This window comes from Limulus polyphemus, unplaced genomic scaffold, assembly GCF_000517525.1.
Source record: "Limulus polyphemus unplaced genomic scaffold, Limulus_polyphemus-2.1.2 Scaffold62, whole genome shotgun sequence".
Taxonomy (NCBI): Eukaryota; Metazoa; Arthropoda; class Merostomata; order Xiphosura; family Limulidae; genus Limulus; species Limulus polyphemus.
The window spans coordinates 457965-474682 of NW_013665672.1; the positions used below are offsets into that span (position 1 = coordinate 457965).

General features: G+C 31.2%; 1 protein-coding gene across 1 annotated transcript in view; it reads right to left on the minus strand.

Moving 5' to 3' along the window:
- Positions 1-5117: 5117 nt before the first annotated feature.
- LOC106464729 (fructose-1,6-bisphosphatase 1-like) overlaps positions 5118-16718 on the minus strand; it is a 29070-nt gene continuing 17469 nt past the window's right edge. Inside the window, exons 2-6 of the mRNA XM_013924885.2 lie at positions 12830-13085; positions 12195-12335; positions 11096-11233; positions 6990-7106; positions 5118-5779 (exon numbers count right to left, since the gene is read on the minus strand). Coding sequence (XP_013780339.1) covers positions 5585-5779; positions 6990-7106; positions 11096-11233; positions 12195-12335; positions 12830-13085 — 847 coding nt within the window. The 3' untranslated portion in view covers positions 5118-5584. The remainder of the gene's footprint in view (positions 5780-6989; positions 7107-11095; positions 11234-12194; positions 12336-12829; positions 13086-16718) is intronic.

Sequence of the window (16718 nt, forward strand, 5' to 3'; positions counted from 1 at the left end):
TATATATATATATATACTAATAATTTATTATTTGGGATTTGGATGTCTACTCCATTTTGTTATGATACATATAGTTTTATTGAACATATTACATTACTGTATCTTGTTAGTGAGCCATTGGTGTAAATATCATTTGGGACATTTAAATGAATAATGTATTCTCTGGTTACATACGATGTAATAAAAAATTTTCGGTATACTACCAGTTGTTACTGTTTTGTACAATGTGTTAATAAATTTAAGCAATCTATGAATAATCATCAGATTTGAAAAATCATACATTTATAAAATTAATGGGCAAAATGAATAAAAATTCTATTTATTTTTATTCTAGTAATTTGTAGATATTTGAGACAAAAATCAAAATAGGAGAATTATAAAGCATATGTAATTCTAGCTAAAAAACCTTTAAGATTGCTGCAACATATGTTATTTGTTTGTATTTATTTTTAAAACCCATTAACGACTGAAACTAGATACAAAGATAAACACTACTTTTTTGTATATTTATGAAGATATCAACAAAAAAACTGTATGCAGTGAATTAGAGTTGACAGTAATCAAGTTTTCTATAAAGTACCAATATCATAAGATAGTCATCGTGGAGTCAAAAAATATCATTTAATTACCTTTCTACCATATGTTTTTTTTTTCTGAATAATTATTGTTTAAGATGTTTGGTATTTTTGTGAATTAAAAAATCAAAATATATTGGAGAACATCTTTATTGTTTAAAAATTTGCTTTTTATACAGGTTTCTATTTTCAAGTACCTTTGTTGTTGGTCTTGAACAAAGAAAGTAAAATGGTTAGGCATAACAATAAAATATATATAACAAAGCCCAAGCAAACTTGTGAAAAGAATAGAGATTGCCTAAATAAAAAAAAATTATCAGATTTTCTCCTCATACTGCTTACCAATTACTCCATATTAACATGTTGAATATCCTATACTAAGAAATTAGTGACCATATGATACAAGTGGTATTTGTGTGTTTTCGGCAAAGCACAAAGATTGTGTTCAGCAATTTATTTTGTGGCATAGTTCATAAAAAAAGACCAAAATGTGAAGACCATGTAAACAGTGAGACTAAAAAGCTTCTAGTCTCACTACAAAAATCTGCACAATGTTTTATAAAAGAAGAGCTTTTGAAATGTATGGGGAATGAGTCCAAGCTAAAATGTAGCTAAGTTATAAGAATTAAAGGCTGGCCATAGGGAACTATATAATTGGGGTGATTTGAATTATTAACTTTCAAAAAGTTATAAAGGTCAACATTAATTCATCTGATTTTTTTCATTTAGCCTCCTAGTAGCACAGCGGTATGTCTGCGGACTTACAACGCTAGAATCCGGGTTTCGATACCCATGGTGGGCAGAGCACAGATAGCCCATTGTGTAGCTTTGTGCTTAACTTCAAACTTAACAATTTTGTTAATTACTTTCTAACTCTACATAATGCATAGGATCACTTAACATTAATCATATTAACATACTCAGTTTTATATAAATTCATCACACCATTTTCTTGATCTGATTTTTAGTGTCATTGTGTTTCAACATTTTAATACCTTTTTGTTCTAATGTGGGCATTTATATACTTTGGGATTCAGCACATGATCAAGCACAAAAACTGGCTATTATAAAAACTCTTAACCAATACTGGGGTAATTTGTAATAGCCAAGAAAGTTTTCTGTCATAAGTTGCTAAATTCAAAATTCCTTTGTAGAGTTAAATGGATATGCAGTAGACATTGTAGATAAAATTGTAAACTAATTTTTAGATTCTAATAAACCTTCTTTAAACTGTAACAGAAATCAATCTTTTATTTTTTACCATATGTCCCAGACTTCAATATAGAGATTAAATTCATCACAAAAACTGGCTTCCCTAATTTCTAAATCTGGAAATGGGAAGATGATTAAATATTAGAATAAAGGAACTTGTGACCTCCCTCTCGTGTTTTTGAATAAATAAGTTCTCATAGCTTCTCCAGTAACAATGTAATTTTTTTTTAACAGCGTCAGATTAAACTAAAAGAAGCAATACTTATTCACAATTACAAACCTAGATTAAATAAATATTCACAAGCTCCTTTGTATTTCTTTTAAATTGTTTTGCATGTGTAATTATATCATGTGACTTTTTTTTCTACTAAACAAGTATTTGTTAATAGAGGTGTACCAGATGATATTGGATGAACTCTGGTGAAATGTTGTTTTAAAAGTAATTTATGATTTTTATTATTCCAGGTTTTAGCAACATAAAAGTTTTTAAATTGAAACTGTAATTCTCGTAGCTATTAATGTTTTATAATATGTTGTTTCCCACAATTTTAACTTTCCAGGATGCAAACAGATTTACATATACTGAATATAGGCATGAAATTAAATCTCATTATAGAAAAACCCTGCTTAAGTAGTTTTTTTCTTCCCTTTTTGTTCATATAAAACCATAGGAATATTTACAACTTTAATTAGCTTAAGGGTTAGAATTGAAACTAGATAGCTGGTCTTTTATGTCCACACCCCACTTTATTCTCCAGCTTGATTCACAGTCATTTTTGGGGCAATAACTAAAACATTTACCTGTATGGACTTCACATGATAAAAATATACTTGAAAAAACTAACAGCTTTTAGTAAATCAGTATTTCTTTGTTACCTGTGAAAAACAAGTTTTAATTTCTTCTTGGGAGCAATGTTCTATTTTCATGAAAATGAGTTTTATTATGAACACGTATATTACACAGAGTATACAGATTAAAGACATTGTATGAAAAAAGACAGGAAAACTAACTTAAATCTAAGAAAAGTTTTGAAAAATTGGTACAGAAAGTTCAGTAATTTTGTTTTCTTTTGTCCCTTTGTAGCTTTAATACTAGCATTTAAAAACTTATTTCAACTGTTCATATAAATATTTATTACAAAAAGGAAATCCAGGTTTCAAAAACACATTTCTTTATGTAGCATAGCACATGTAAATGTATATGGATTTACATTAAATTTTCAAAAAATATTTGATTCGAAAGAAATACAGAAATGACATATCACTACTGAAGGCATATACTGTAGGAATAAGTATAGTATAGGTGTATATTATTAATATATTAGATTGATTTACAGGTCAAGTGTGATCTAGTGTTCAGAATATTTGGGCTATATGTTGAAGGGTGCTGGATACAACATATCTGCACTTTCAGCTGTATCCATTGTGCATTTTATAAAGGTGACAATCAATTCTGTTATTTGATTCCAAAGAGCCAGAGAAAGCCCTTGTGGCAGAAGCCGCTGCTGCCTGCCTACCCTCTAGCAATAGTTCAAAATTAGGATAGGTATACCAGTCCCAGGGTGCTCTGATTTGGCCATTTAATTCAAATGTGCATCTAAAGGGCTGTTTCAGTTGGAAATTCCATTCCCTTATTAATTATTACCAAGAAGTTTTGCAGTGCAACTTTATTAACTAGAGATTGTACCAAATATATTTCTGAAACAGTAATAAAAAATACTATCTATTATAATTTTATTTCAAAAGTAGTGTGTCCAAATCCAGTAATTCTTTATGTAGCATATGACATGTAAACATGTATCAATTTACATTAAATATTTTCGAAAAATAATTTGATGTGAAAGAAATACAGAAATCCCATTTTGCACTACCAAATGCAAATACTGTAGGTATAAGTATGAATAAAGTATAGTTTGTACTTATTAATATATAGAATCCCAGTTTTGTGAGGAAATCCCATGAAAGTAATTCCTAAGTTATTTTGTTACAGTTTTAAATTTCAATGATATTCATATAGGAATTAAGATGCAAATAAAGCAGCTTAAAGTAAGTAAAAACTTGTTAAAAAGACAACCATTTCAACCATGCACATGGCCATCTTCAGGTACAAATATTGATTAAAATAAAAACGATAACTTAAATAGGATAAAACCTTATTCAACATGCACATAATTTTGAAATTTATCTTTAAAATGTGTGTATATATATAAATCAACACCAGCATTATTATTTATTATTAGAGATTTTAAATTTTCATTTATAATATTTTCATTATGTATTATTTTAAAATAATTTTCTTCAAGCTGATGTTTGTTACATGTGCAATTTTTGTAAATGTGTGAATAGGTTTGGTGTGTTTCTTAATTCTACTGTTTAAATTGTGTCCCATTTCATGTATGTAGGAATCTGTATACATTTTCTTTAATGACTGCTTAATTTTTACCTGTTTTTTTTACAAATATAACTTTTTTCTAAAATCAAAAGTTAAAAAAAAACATTAAATAAACATGCAAAAAAATTCATAAAACTAATTAAGAAATATTTATGAATCTGAATAATTTAAAAGGAATTCTACCAACATATTCACACATACATGAGAATGGCATATATAACGAACCCCAGTTTGAAGAAACAAATTGTAAAATAATATACAATGAAACTAATGTTAATAAAAGAAAAATAAAAGCTCTAATAATATAATAATTATGACCAAAAATAAACTAACACCAACAATTTAAAGAGAGTTCCAAAACCATGTTGGGTGTTAAAGGTTTTATTCTATTTAAGTTATTTGTTATGTTTTTATATTAATTACCTCAAAATGGTTACGTGTTGTACTGTTGGTTTAGTAGTTTTTTTTCATCCACTTCAAACTATCTTATTTTACATTTTAATTGATTTTTATGGTGGAATCTTCTCCAATACAATATTCACAGAGAAAGAATTAGATATTGACCATGAGAAAGAATGATTTCTAAAAGTACACATCTTATTTTCTCAGTTGTACTCTTTTTTTTGAGAGAAGAAGGGGAGAGTAGGTGTAATAATGGCATAAAAATTGATTATTTTTTATATAATGTTACTTATGATAACCTCTTCTGTCCTAGTGGCTTTGTGTACAAGATTCTAATTGGTACAATATTAAACCCCTATAAATTAACTCTAAATTTATCTCTATTGTGTTGTGTATGCTATTTATATACATAAAGTTCATAGTTTTAAAGAGAAAAGTACTAAAACTGTAATTCTGATGTTTGGTACATAAGAAGCGGGTATTTTTATGAAGTGAACAATCTGCTCTTAAGTTTCATTTGTAACTTTCCAAAGTCAAATAAGCTAATACAAGATGTTGCATTTTAAAGTCCATTTATTACAAATATTAATATAAATCCTACACTTTTATTCACCACAATTTCTGCATAACAAAACCAGTAGAAATGAAATTTGTAAAGTTGGTATAGAAGAATTTAGAATAAGTAACAAAACTAATAACAGAATAGCTAAAACACCCTCAAAGATCAACATGATTTGAGAAAAATATTTTGGGTTTATAACTAGTATTTCATAAGGGAATTTAATATTCTTTGTTGTCACTAGAACAAGAAATGTAAATATTTATCTGACAGACAGATATATTGTCAAACATTTTAAAGACATTTCAAGTATTCATTGTTTCATCATTTTGATCATAAAATATGTTATATTGTTAAAGATACATGAAATTTCTTACATCTCATGAATTCCAATATATCTTAAAAAAATAAAACATTTTTGAATTTATCAAGGATTTTCTCTGATTACTGATCTTGATCATACTGTTTATAAAGATCAAGGATTTCTTCTACATCTTCTCTTGATCCAAGAAAAATGGGTGATCTTTCATGAATCTTTTCTGGTATAACATCAAGAACTGGAATTTTGCCAGTGCTTGCAATCCCTCCAGCTTGTTCAATTAGATAAGCCATGGGGTTGCACTCGTACAAAAGTCGTAGCTTTAAAAGTAAAACAAAAGTAGGTCTATTTATCTGATATGGAAAATTGAAGTACATAAATTTTAGGTGAAAATATAAAGATTCTTGTCATCAAATGATTATGTAATAGTTTGAGAATAGTAATGTATATTTAGCCATATCTCCAACCCTTTTTCAACTAAAAGGAGGGTGATATTATCAAACATATCAGACTGTTGCTGTGGAAGTTCCAATATGTTAGTAAATTTTATCAGGGCATGATTAACAATGTTCAACAAAATCCCGAAACTTATGTTTCAACATTAATGCTGAAGGCCTGGCATGGCCTCTTGGTTAGGGCACTCGACCCATAATCTGCAGGTCATGGGTTCAAATCCCTGCCACCAAACATGCAAGCCCTTTCAGCCATGGAGTGTTATAAAGTGACAGTCAATCTCACTACTCATTGGTAAAAGAGTAGCCCAAGAGTTGGTGGTGAGTGGTGTTGACTATCTGCCTTCCCTCTAGTCTATCGCTGCTAAATTAGTAACGGCTAGTGAAGATAGTCCTTGTGTATCTTTGCATGAAATTCAAACCAAATAAATACTGAAACAAATCGCTATAGTTATCTCTTTATAGAAATAATACCAAATATAGGTAAAGCATTAATTAATAAAGTAAAGAAAATCAGAATACATTTTAAGGATTTGGTTCAAATCATTGCACTTGAAAGCACTGTAAAGAGACTACAGAAGACAAAAAATGTGTGAAAATAAAAGCTATACCTTAAACGGGGAGGCAATGAAGAGAACTGTTAGATACACTTATTATTATTTCCCACATGTTTTATTTACATAATATTGCTGTTAGTAATATGTATAAAGTGTAAAACATACCAGACTATTCAAAGTAAAGTCAAAATATAATTAATAGTTTAAATTTATCTTCTCTCTACAATATTCAAATACTACAAATGCTCTAAAAATGTTTAGCCAACATTTTGGAACCAGTCATGTCAGAATTACTGAGCCTACTTCTTTAATCATATCTGAATATACATAAACATTAAAAAAACAAAATACAAATTATGCAAAAATTTCAGCTAGAAACAAATATAAAAATATAATAGGAACACATTGCTTCTTTTTTTGACATTGCACTGGAGAGAATGTTTGGGAATGATAAAGTGTTCCTACTGCTATTCATAAGAACACTTACGTGAAAACGTTGAGCTAAATATGCAGAGTTTTACCTTTCCATTGGGGGAATCCTTTGTTGCAGGGTACATAAAAATCCCTCCATATTTCAATGTTCGATGGACATCAGCCACCATGGAACCAACATATCTAGCAGCATAAGGTTTTCCATTCTACAATTTCATAGTGTCATACAGTTTATGAAACATTCTAATTTCTGAGGTATACCACATTAAAAAACAAGTAATTTGCTAGTTGGCAGATGATTTTACAAAGCTAAGTATCACATTATTAAATAAGAGTATGTTACACATGTTAGTAAGCAGTGGTGTAGTACTAAATTATATAGTGATAGAGCCCTGCCAAAATTTGTCAGACATTTAATGTCACTGTTAGGGTAATGATCTCCTATTCAAAACCTAATTTCTGTTGTTGTGAGTCCATTCGAAATAAAGAAATTATATGCAGCACTAATTATTTGAAACTATATATGATAGTAATAAACTAAATATGCATATATTACCAGGGGGAAAATGTGCAACTGAACTTCTTTTAAATTATGCAGCAAGGAATAAAAAACATTTTTTGTACTATAGCTAATACTTTTAGTCTCCTTCAACTTTAGTTTTAGCAATAATAGTCTACAAACAGTGTTAAAAACTTTTCTTTTTATAATGCTTTGGAAATCTCCTGTTAAGTCTGCTAAAATTTTGAAAATTATATATAACATGACGTTTTGGGACCTATTAGTCCATCTTGGCTGTTTCATCCTCTAAACTAAATCAAAATAATTAATAAATATTAATATTAAAGACAGCCCTTATCATTCATATACTTATCAATCTTTTTTTCTTGAACTCACTTGAATTTACTGCCTATACAATATCTGAAGGCAACCCATTCCAAAGACTAACCACTCTGTTAGAAAAATGAAACTGTCTTAGCTGAAGATGACTTCTACTTTGCTTAAATTTCTCTGTTAAATATGATAAATGATGATGCATCAACACTACCAATTTCCTTTACAATCTTAAACACCTCAATCAGATCCCTCTTTCCCTCTTTTTTTTTTTTTCAAGATAAAACAATTTGAGAGATTTTCAGCCTCTCCTTGTATGACAACCCCCTTCATCCCAGGCACCATTCCAGTAACCCTTCTCTGAATCCTTTCCAACAATTCCATGTCTTTCCTAAGGTAAGGAACCCAAGACTAAACACAATATTCCACATGTGGCCTAACCACTGACCTGTACAATGAAAGTATAACGTCTTTAGACTTGTATTCAAACTTTCTATAGATACAACCTAAAATCCTATTTGCCCTACCACTAGCAACAGCACACTGTTTGGATGGCTTTAGAGACTGATCGACTATTACACCAAGATCCCTTTCCTCCATAACACTATTAAGGTTATTCCCATCCAAATTATACTTATAATTCAAATTATGATAACTGCATGCATTATATTGCATTTATTATAATTAAAACCCATCTGCAATTTATTTGCCCAACTCACTAAATGATCTAAATCCTTTTGTAAATCAGCAGCATCATATTCATAGCTAGCAACACCCAAGACCTTAATATCATCTGCAAATTTGAGTAATTTATTGACTATTCCTTCATCTATGTCATTGATGTAAATCAAAAAGGGTAAAGGTCCTAAGACTGAGCCCTGAGATACCTCACTTGTGACATTAATCCAGTTTGGCTAAACTCCATTTGTAACAACCCTTTGCTTTCTTCCATCCAGCCACTTTTCTATTCAATTTGCTAACTTATCCCCCACACCTATAGAGATCATTTTTTTAAGCCTTTTATGTGGCACCTTGTCAAATGCTTTCTGAAAATCCAGATCTATGCCCTTACCCTCATCTACACAAGCAATAACCTTTTCAAAGAATGCCAAAAGATTTGTAAGGCAAGATTTTCCCTTAGTGAAACCATGTTGACTATTCAATAAAATTCTAAACTTTGTTAAATGACTTTGCACAACATCTTTTAACAGACTTTCTAAAACTTTTCCCACAACTGATGTAAGACTAGTGGGTCTATAATTACTGGGACAATTTTTATCACCTCCCTTGAAAAGAAGAGTTATATTAGCTAACTTCCAGTCCTCTGGTACCTGCCCACTATTTAAGGACTGACAAAAAATAGTAGTAAGTGGCTCAAATATTCAAACTTTGATCTCCTTCAAAACCATTGGGGTAATATTATCTGTTAGTAAAAACTGAAGAAAAGGCAAAATTTAATAATCCAGCCATCTCATACTCATCAGATAGTAGCCTTCCTTTATCATCCCCCAAAGGTCCTACCCCATCCTAACACTTTGTTTACCGTTAATATATTTAAAGAAATCCTTGCTGTTAATATTTACATTTTCAGCCAACCTTTTCTCATACATCCTTTTTGGTGTCCTAATTTTCTTTTCACCAACTTTCTTGATCTTCTAAATCTCCTGTTATAGCAGTCAATTTAAATTTCTTATGCTTTTCTTTAATTTTATTTTTTAAAACTCTTTGTGAGCCAACCTGTTTTTTTACTTGTAGCTACTGTTTTCTTTCTATAAGGAATATGTTTACCTTGAATATTCAAAAATTTTCAACATTTGATCAGTGTCTCTAAATAACTCGGCTGGCCAACTTACAACAGATAATTTTTGTTGCATCCCTTCAAAATTTGCTTTTTTGATAGTTGTAACCAAAATATCATTATTCCTTATCTCCATATGCAGCAAAACATATCCAAGCCACAAGAATTTTATTCTTTCATCTTATATCAAATAATATCTATAAAGAAAAAAACTTGCAAGAAAAAAAAATATGATAATTTATGGTTGAGTTCTGTTTGTAGTGTAAAAATAAAATAAAATATTATCTGTACTTTGTTAGATTTACAGGTGTAGTTTTTAGTTTATTGGCATGTTAGGTTGACTTGTATTGTTACTATGGTAAATTATAGAATATATTATCAGAGACTATTTATTAAATGCAAATATAACTTGAGAAGCAAAGTTATTACACAAATAATATGGTTTTAAAAGAGGTTTCTCTTGCTTTATCAACCTGTTAATTTTCAATAATGATATCCTCTTAGAGTGAGAATACCATCTTGGATCTAATATTCAGAAGTAGGCCTTAGATACAATGCTTTATGAGTATCATTAAGTTAGATTCTTATAGTAACACTATCACAAATTGTATAACAGATGACTTGCTTCTTTTAAATAATTGGTTGTCTTAAATGTAGTTTTTAGAGCAGGTGATTGTTATTAGTGGGTTCTAAACAGATTTGGCTCTAGGTTGTTACTGTACATGAATTATGTAAATGATTTGGATAGCAACATTTTTCTAGGTTTATTGGTGGTATAAAAATATTGGGTATATCTAAAACTGACCACCTGAAAGAGCTCAGTAAAATGCATTTTTTCTGTGTGTATTTAGAACGGTGAGCTCATATAATATGAATATGAAAATTTGAAAGGGCTTCAAACTTCTTTGGAGAATTATTGGACTGTAATTAATCTGAATATAACCTTTTGCTTTGTTGCCTTCCATTGAGTATTTGGCTGTGCAAAAAGTGTGCTGACATGTATTTATAGAATTTTGACTTTAAAATTAAGGATTTAATAGATCAGAATAGAAAACAGTTTGCCTTAACCTAAACTTGGTATCCATGGCTCACATCAGTAAAGCTAATGTTGTAACAATTGATATAAGACTTAAACCAACCATTTAATTTGTTCAAAATGATGATCTTTAAGTGAAATGTGTTCCAAAGATTTCAAATGAGTTTATGGTTAATAAAGGTCACAATTAAGCAGTGCTCTTTGGGTGGTTAATGGGTGACCTCCATGAGTCAACTGTCACTTCTTTCTTACGAATTATTTAATGAATGAAATACAAATAACTTAAATATGAGTTTAATTTTGACCTTTATTAACCATAAACTCATTTGAAATCTTTGAAACACCCCAGGGTTACAATGCATGCCACTTATTCTACACATTAATTATCCATAAAAGGGATAATTCTCTGAAATATATCTATGTCCAGGTTTGTAAATATTATACTGTAGCTATGTAATCTAATGTCAAATTTCAACCTATTATATTTTAAACAACCATCTCTAAAAAAGTGCTAAATGTAAAAACCAACCTGAGAGGATTTCTTCCTTTGCACATATTCTGTTACAGCTTTATCCCACAGACTACCATACCCTTCATTAATGCTGTAGATTTTGCCTCTGGGTTTGATAGTCATATTGTAGTCAGTGAGGATAAATTCTCCAATAGACTATGAATAATAACAATAATAGCATTAAAATACTACAGGTCTGGTCAAAAACCTTGGATCATTGCATAGACAAAATATCTACAAGCAAACAACATGAAATTGGTAATTGGCTTCTGAAGCACATTTAAGTACTTCAGTGACTATAATGAATACAGAGGAAGCCTATTTGACATAAAGACAACCAAATATATTTCACTGTATAATATTTCTTTGCAGTATCTTACATCTTTTTACATTTGAAACATTCATGCAATTTAATATGCAAGTATTGAAGCTGAAACTGTAATACTACAATTCATGATAATGTTTATGAAGAATATAAAATAACATGCATGTATATGTCTTTAAGTTGATATAAAAAAAAGATGAACCCCAAGGAATGATGCTGTAACACATTTTTATAGTGTGTGTATGTGAATATGAAAAAGCTGCATAACATATAGATCACAAAAACATTACACAAGGTCTTGTTCTTTGACATTTAAAATGACAATGAACACTTCTTACCAAAAACATTGTTCATAATCTTGTCAAAGAAAAAACTGGGCAACTATTGTTTTTACAAAAAATAATAATAAAGTGGCCTGATGATTTAGATAAATAAATAGTAGCTTTAAATACTATACTGGAAAAGAACTAGAAGAATATTTTGCATGAATAATTATCTAATAACCAATACATTTTAGATTAAGGATAATTTAAGAAGAAACAAAAATCAGTCTTAGCTGTTCATAGACACTAGTAAGGTTAAGTAATAGTTTAAACTATTTCCAAACTTCTTCATACTTGAGAAGTCATTTTCATATCTTTTCTTGTTATAAATAGTGTACATCTTTCTTTTTAGATACTTCATACCGATAGGTTCTTATCTGTGCAGACTGAGCACTACATTTCTGTTTTTTACTTTAATATGTTATTTGCTGAAAAGTTTGTATATAAAAAAATAATCCATTGTACATACGGGATCCAACATGAAACCATTAACTCCATTTCCAGTTGATAAAACTACCATTGTGGCACTTCCATAGAGAGCATAACCAGCGGCCACAAGGTTTCGCCCACTTTGCAGTCCATCCTGCTCTGTTGGTGGTCCTGTGGTTGCCTAGTCAGAAGATGAAAGGATTATGTTAAATATGTTGATTCTACTTTTAAGATTTAGATAAATAAAACCAAGAACAAGTTATGCTTAAATTCCACGGTTTAATACCATGAAGGATTTAATTATTTTGTTTGTTGAGAGAATTTCTAACTTAAAAAAGTTTATTGTTGCCAGGTAATTTTACGGTATGAAAAAAAAGTAAAAATTTAATTACATGTATCTATTTTTTCTTCTTCTCTTGATGAGGGTAAAAAAAAAGTGATACAATAAACTTCAAGAAATAAAATTATGGGATTTTTGAAGAGGTAGATTATTTATGACAGGAGGAATAACTTATTAATGATCCAAACAAACAATAATGAAATTAAACTTGTGCATCAATATCACAAAAAAGTTATATGCTGATAAGGAAACAAACACATATACAAGTAATGGGATCTGTCATGTATAATGCTCAGGATTTAGACGTTTTGGAATATTTTTGTTTTTTCACCAACCTTACGATAAATAGCAAAGATAGATCCAATTGAAACAAGACAGTCAATGTTTGATGAGCCATCTAGTGGGTCAAAACAGACAATGTACTTCCCTCTCTTATCCGCCTCAACTTCAATGACTTGATCATTTTCCTCCGAAATAAGAAGACATGTAGTAAAAGATGATTTAAGCATATTGATAAACAGTTCATTGGCAAGAACATCCAACTTTTTAACTTCTTCTCCTTGCACATTTGTCTGGCCTGCTATACCAAAACTGGGAGAAAAGCAATATTTAATGAAAATTACTTGTAATAATAATAATACTTGTGTGTATTTCCGATACATTACATAATTTTATTATGCTTCACATGGTGAAGCACAAATCTTTCTTATCTATCTATATACTACTAAAACTATGAGATTGTTTGTGTATTTGCTTGTCTGTAATTAAATACAGCAAAAAATTAAATGAGAATAGAAACAGAATTAAACAAGTTCCGTTAAAATCGGGCCACGGATTACCGAGTTAGCCCCGTTGTTCGGGTCACTTTTATAAACATTTCTAGATGAATTGACGTACACTAGATGGCGCCACATATCGGTTTAGCTATCTATATATCTATTCATTTTCTACCCAATGAATCACTTTAAAATATCTTCTATACAACAATATTGCACAACAGAAATTAAATGATGAGGTGAAAATGTGTTATAACGGCGCGTAGAAAGGACAATAATAAAATGGACGTACAATATTATTGACTATTTGCAAATAATAACTATGGAGACGAGGTAATAAAATAAAAGGCAAGTCTAGAACAACAACAAAATTTTATAAACGAAAACCTCTCGCCGAGCATTGGCTGTTATATTATTTCTCTGTCAATGTTCCCATCTTCATTAAAAGGCGTAAGATGACAAAAACAAGATATTGGAGAATCTATCTATATACTACTAAAACTCTGAGACTGTTAGTTTGTTTGTTTGCTTATTTTCTCAGTCAAATAATCATTCACACTACCGTTCGCGCTCTTTACGAAACTTCATCGGTCCAAGGGTTACCGAGTTATCGCTGTTTTTCGGGTCACTTTTATGAAAATTTCTAGCATGAGTAATTTTACACCACACTACCGTTCGCGCTCTTTACGAAACTTCTTCGTTCAAATCTATTTCCCTGTCAATGTTTCCATCTTCAGTTAAAGGCATAAGATGACAAAAACAAGATCTTGAAAAATTTCTCAATAATGTGCCTTGGTTATGATAGGTAATTCGAAGGAAAAATAAAGTGTTACTGTTTCTTATTTGTAGAAGATTTAAGAGGAAAAACCACAACATAATGAACTAATTCATCACAATACCTGAAAACTCTGACTTCACTTTTTTGAAAAATGAAATGGTCTGTACTTTTACTCCCGATCAACAATCAAATATCTTTTCTTGAATTATGAATAACATGAATGGATTAAAATATTTAATTAAATTATTTCAAAATAAACCTTCATTTCGGTGCAAGATTGAAATTAGCTTGAATTCTTCATAAACTCTGAATAGTGGTGATCCAATGGGTCACGGGTTGTCTAGTATACTAATAAAATCGCTAACTTAGCAGAAGGGAAACTAGCCCTGCACATAAAAAAATATAAGTGAAGATTTCTAACTAAGAATACTACAACAATCAAAATTGTTAACCAAATATAAATTTCTAATTTCAAAAATGCTACAAAAAATTAGATGTTTGATGCATTTACTGAAGTACTGGAGAAAAATCTTAGTAACAATTATTAGTCTTAAGAATGTTGGATAAAATTTTAAAGCCTATCAATCAAGATGCATAACTTCAAATTATCATATTATTAACTTAAATGTGCATATGAATTTTGTTTTCCCATGTTAGATAATTTAAGAACATAAAATTGTGATCCGTGTCCAAAATATTTTGAAAATTGTAAAGAAAACACCAAAAGAAGTTAACAATGTTCATTAAGGCTGGTAATAAATTCAACATCCACTTTACTGTTTTTGCTAACAGAGGTCATATACCTCTGTTTGTAATTGCCATGTTAGTGGACAGCCATGGCGTTTACATGAAATATTGTGTAAATTACGCATTTAGAAACTACCATACACATTTCTGGCATTTTTTGTGGTGGTCTGGTATCTAATGATTATTACAATTTCCAGGCCTCGGCATAAGAGGTGTTGTTACAGTATGGAAACATTGTACCTCTTTTTCCTCCACCCACCTAGGGCAAGAACGAAAGTATGAGGGGTGGGAACCACCACAATTGACGCAGTGAGGGTCTAGCCGACACTCTTTGGCATCATGGTTTTTACCACCTGAATAAGCACATTTCAAAGAACCACGACAAGCTGCCTTAGAATCTTCATATAACCTTCCTTAACAGTGTCAGGTTAACGTGGTGATGTAAACGTCAAAATTAGAACATTGGTCGGCTGCAGTATTTCTTCTTTTCGAATGGAGATGCGTCACACAGCTGAAACTCCTTGGCTGGAGAAACCAGCGAGGATCTCCGACTTGAGGATGTTTTTTAAGTCCCTCTCAACGATAACTCCTCGTGAGGAATTCAGTAGGTATGTCTTCAATGCCCTTTGATTTCAGGAGGAGTTCGTTATAGTGTGGTGTAGATGTTTCTACCAAGATGTCCCCATAATGTAACTTCTTGACTGACTTTGGAGAGCAGCCAGCAAGCTCCTCTAATCCCTTCTGGATGAAAAAGGGAAACACTTGCTCTAATTATTTCTCAGGCAAAGAATGAAGAATGAGCAAACGATGTACAGTAATCGACTGGGGTGGTGACTGTGGAACAGAGTCTTCCATACGTGGTCGCTTACCTATTAACTGTGTTTTTATATTTTGTATTGTTTTCTGCATTTTGGGGATCCATGAGTAAATGTAGGTAATTCATTGCCCACTAATCCCACCCACCATGGAGTCCTACGAGGGGACGCACTATAATGCCGAACAAGAACAGTACAGATACGCCAAGGTTTCGTGGGCACTATTCTCAAAAATAAGAATCAGACACAATGTTCACAACACCCGTTCAGAATGTCCAACTCTGGCACTTAGTTGATCCTAGCCAAACAGGACTAGCCGATTTACCCTGGGGAAGCCACCCCAAAGCCACACCTCTACATGAATTCAAGGCCAGAGTGATGTGTCGAAGTGCCACCGATATAAACTGACCCATCAATGACACTCCTCAACCATCAGGATCCTCTCATTCCCTTCAAAAGACGCCACGCACGGCAAACACGTGGGTGTATGATCACATCCAAGAGGAGGTAAACTTAAGATACAGAACCTTCTCTGGGAGGTCCCCTCACCACCAACAGGAATCCACCTCGAAGGGTGGAGTTGGGGAGGTTACCAATAAACAGGAGAGGCTTGCCGGGGTTTAAGCTACTCCAAAATGTACCTTAGCCTCCTCTGTAGCCCACGCACCCAACGAACAGTGCTCACTATCAATGCTGATTCACTTTTTAAGTAATAGTGTATATGCCCACAAGCTGTAAAGTTCACCCCTCAATATGTTTTATCTAGTCCACCTCACTCCTCATTGGGGGTGAAGCCGACGCTGCCTGTGCCAGTGAACCTGTTCAAGTTTGATATAATGCAAATACGGGCAAAGAAAAGAGTTACAGAGGGTGGATGGGTGAAGACGAAATACAAAAGCTTGTTATTTCATTAAAACAAATGCAAAAGGCTCATTTTTAACTACTGAATTTCGCTTTTATATGAGTGATATTGAATAGAAAAATATTGTGACCCACCAAAAAATATGAATAACGTATATTAATACAATATATAATGAAGTTCCTTACCTTTATTTTATGTTTCATAATTGCTTTTCTATAAGTATTAGTAAAATACCCCCCCCCCTCC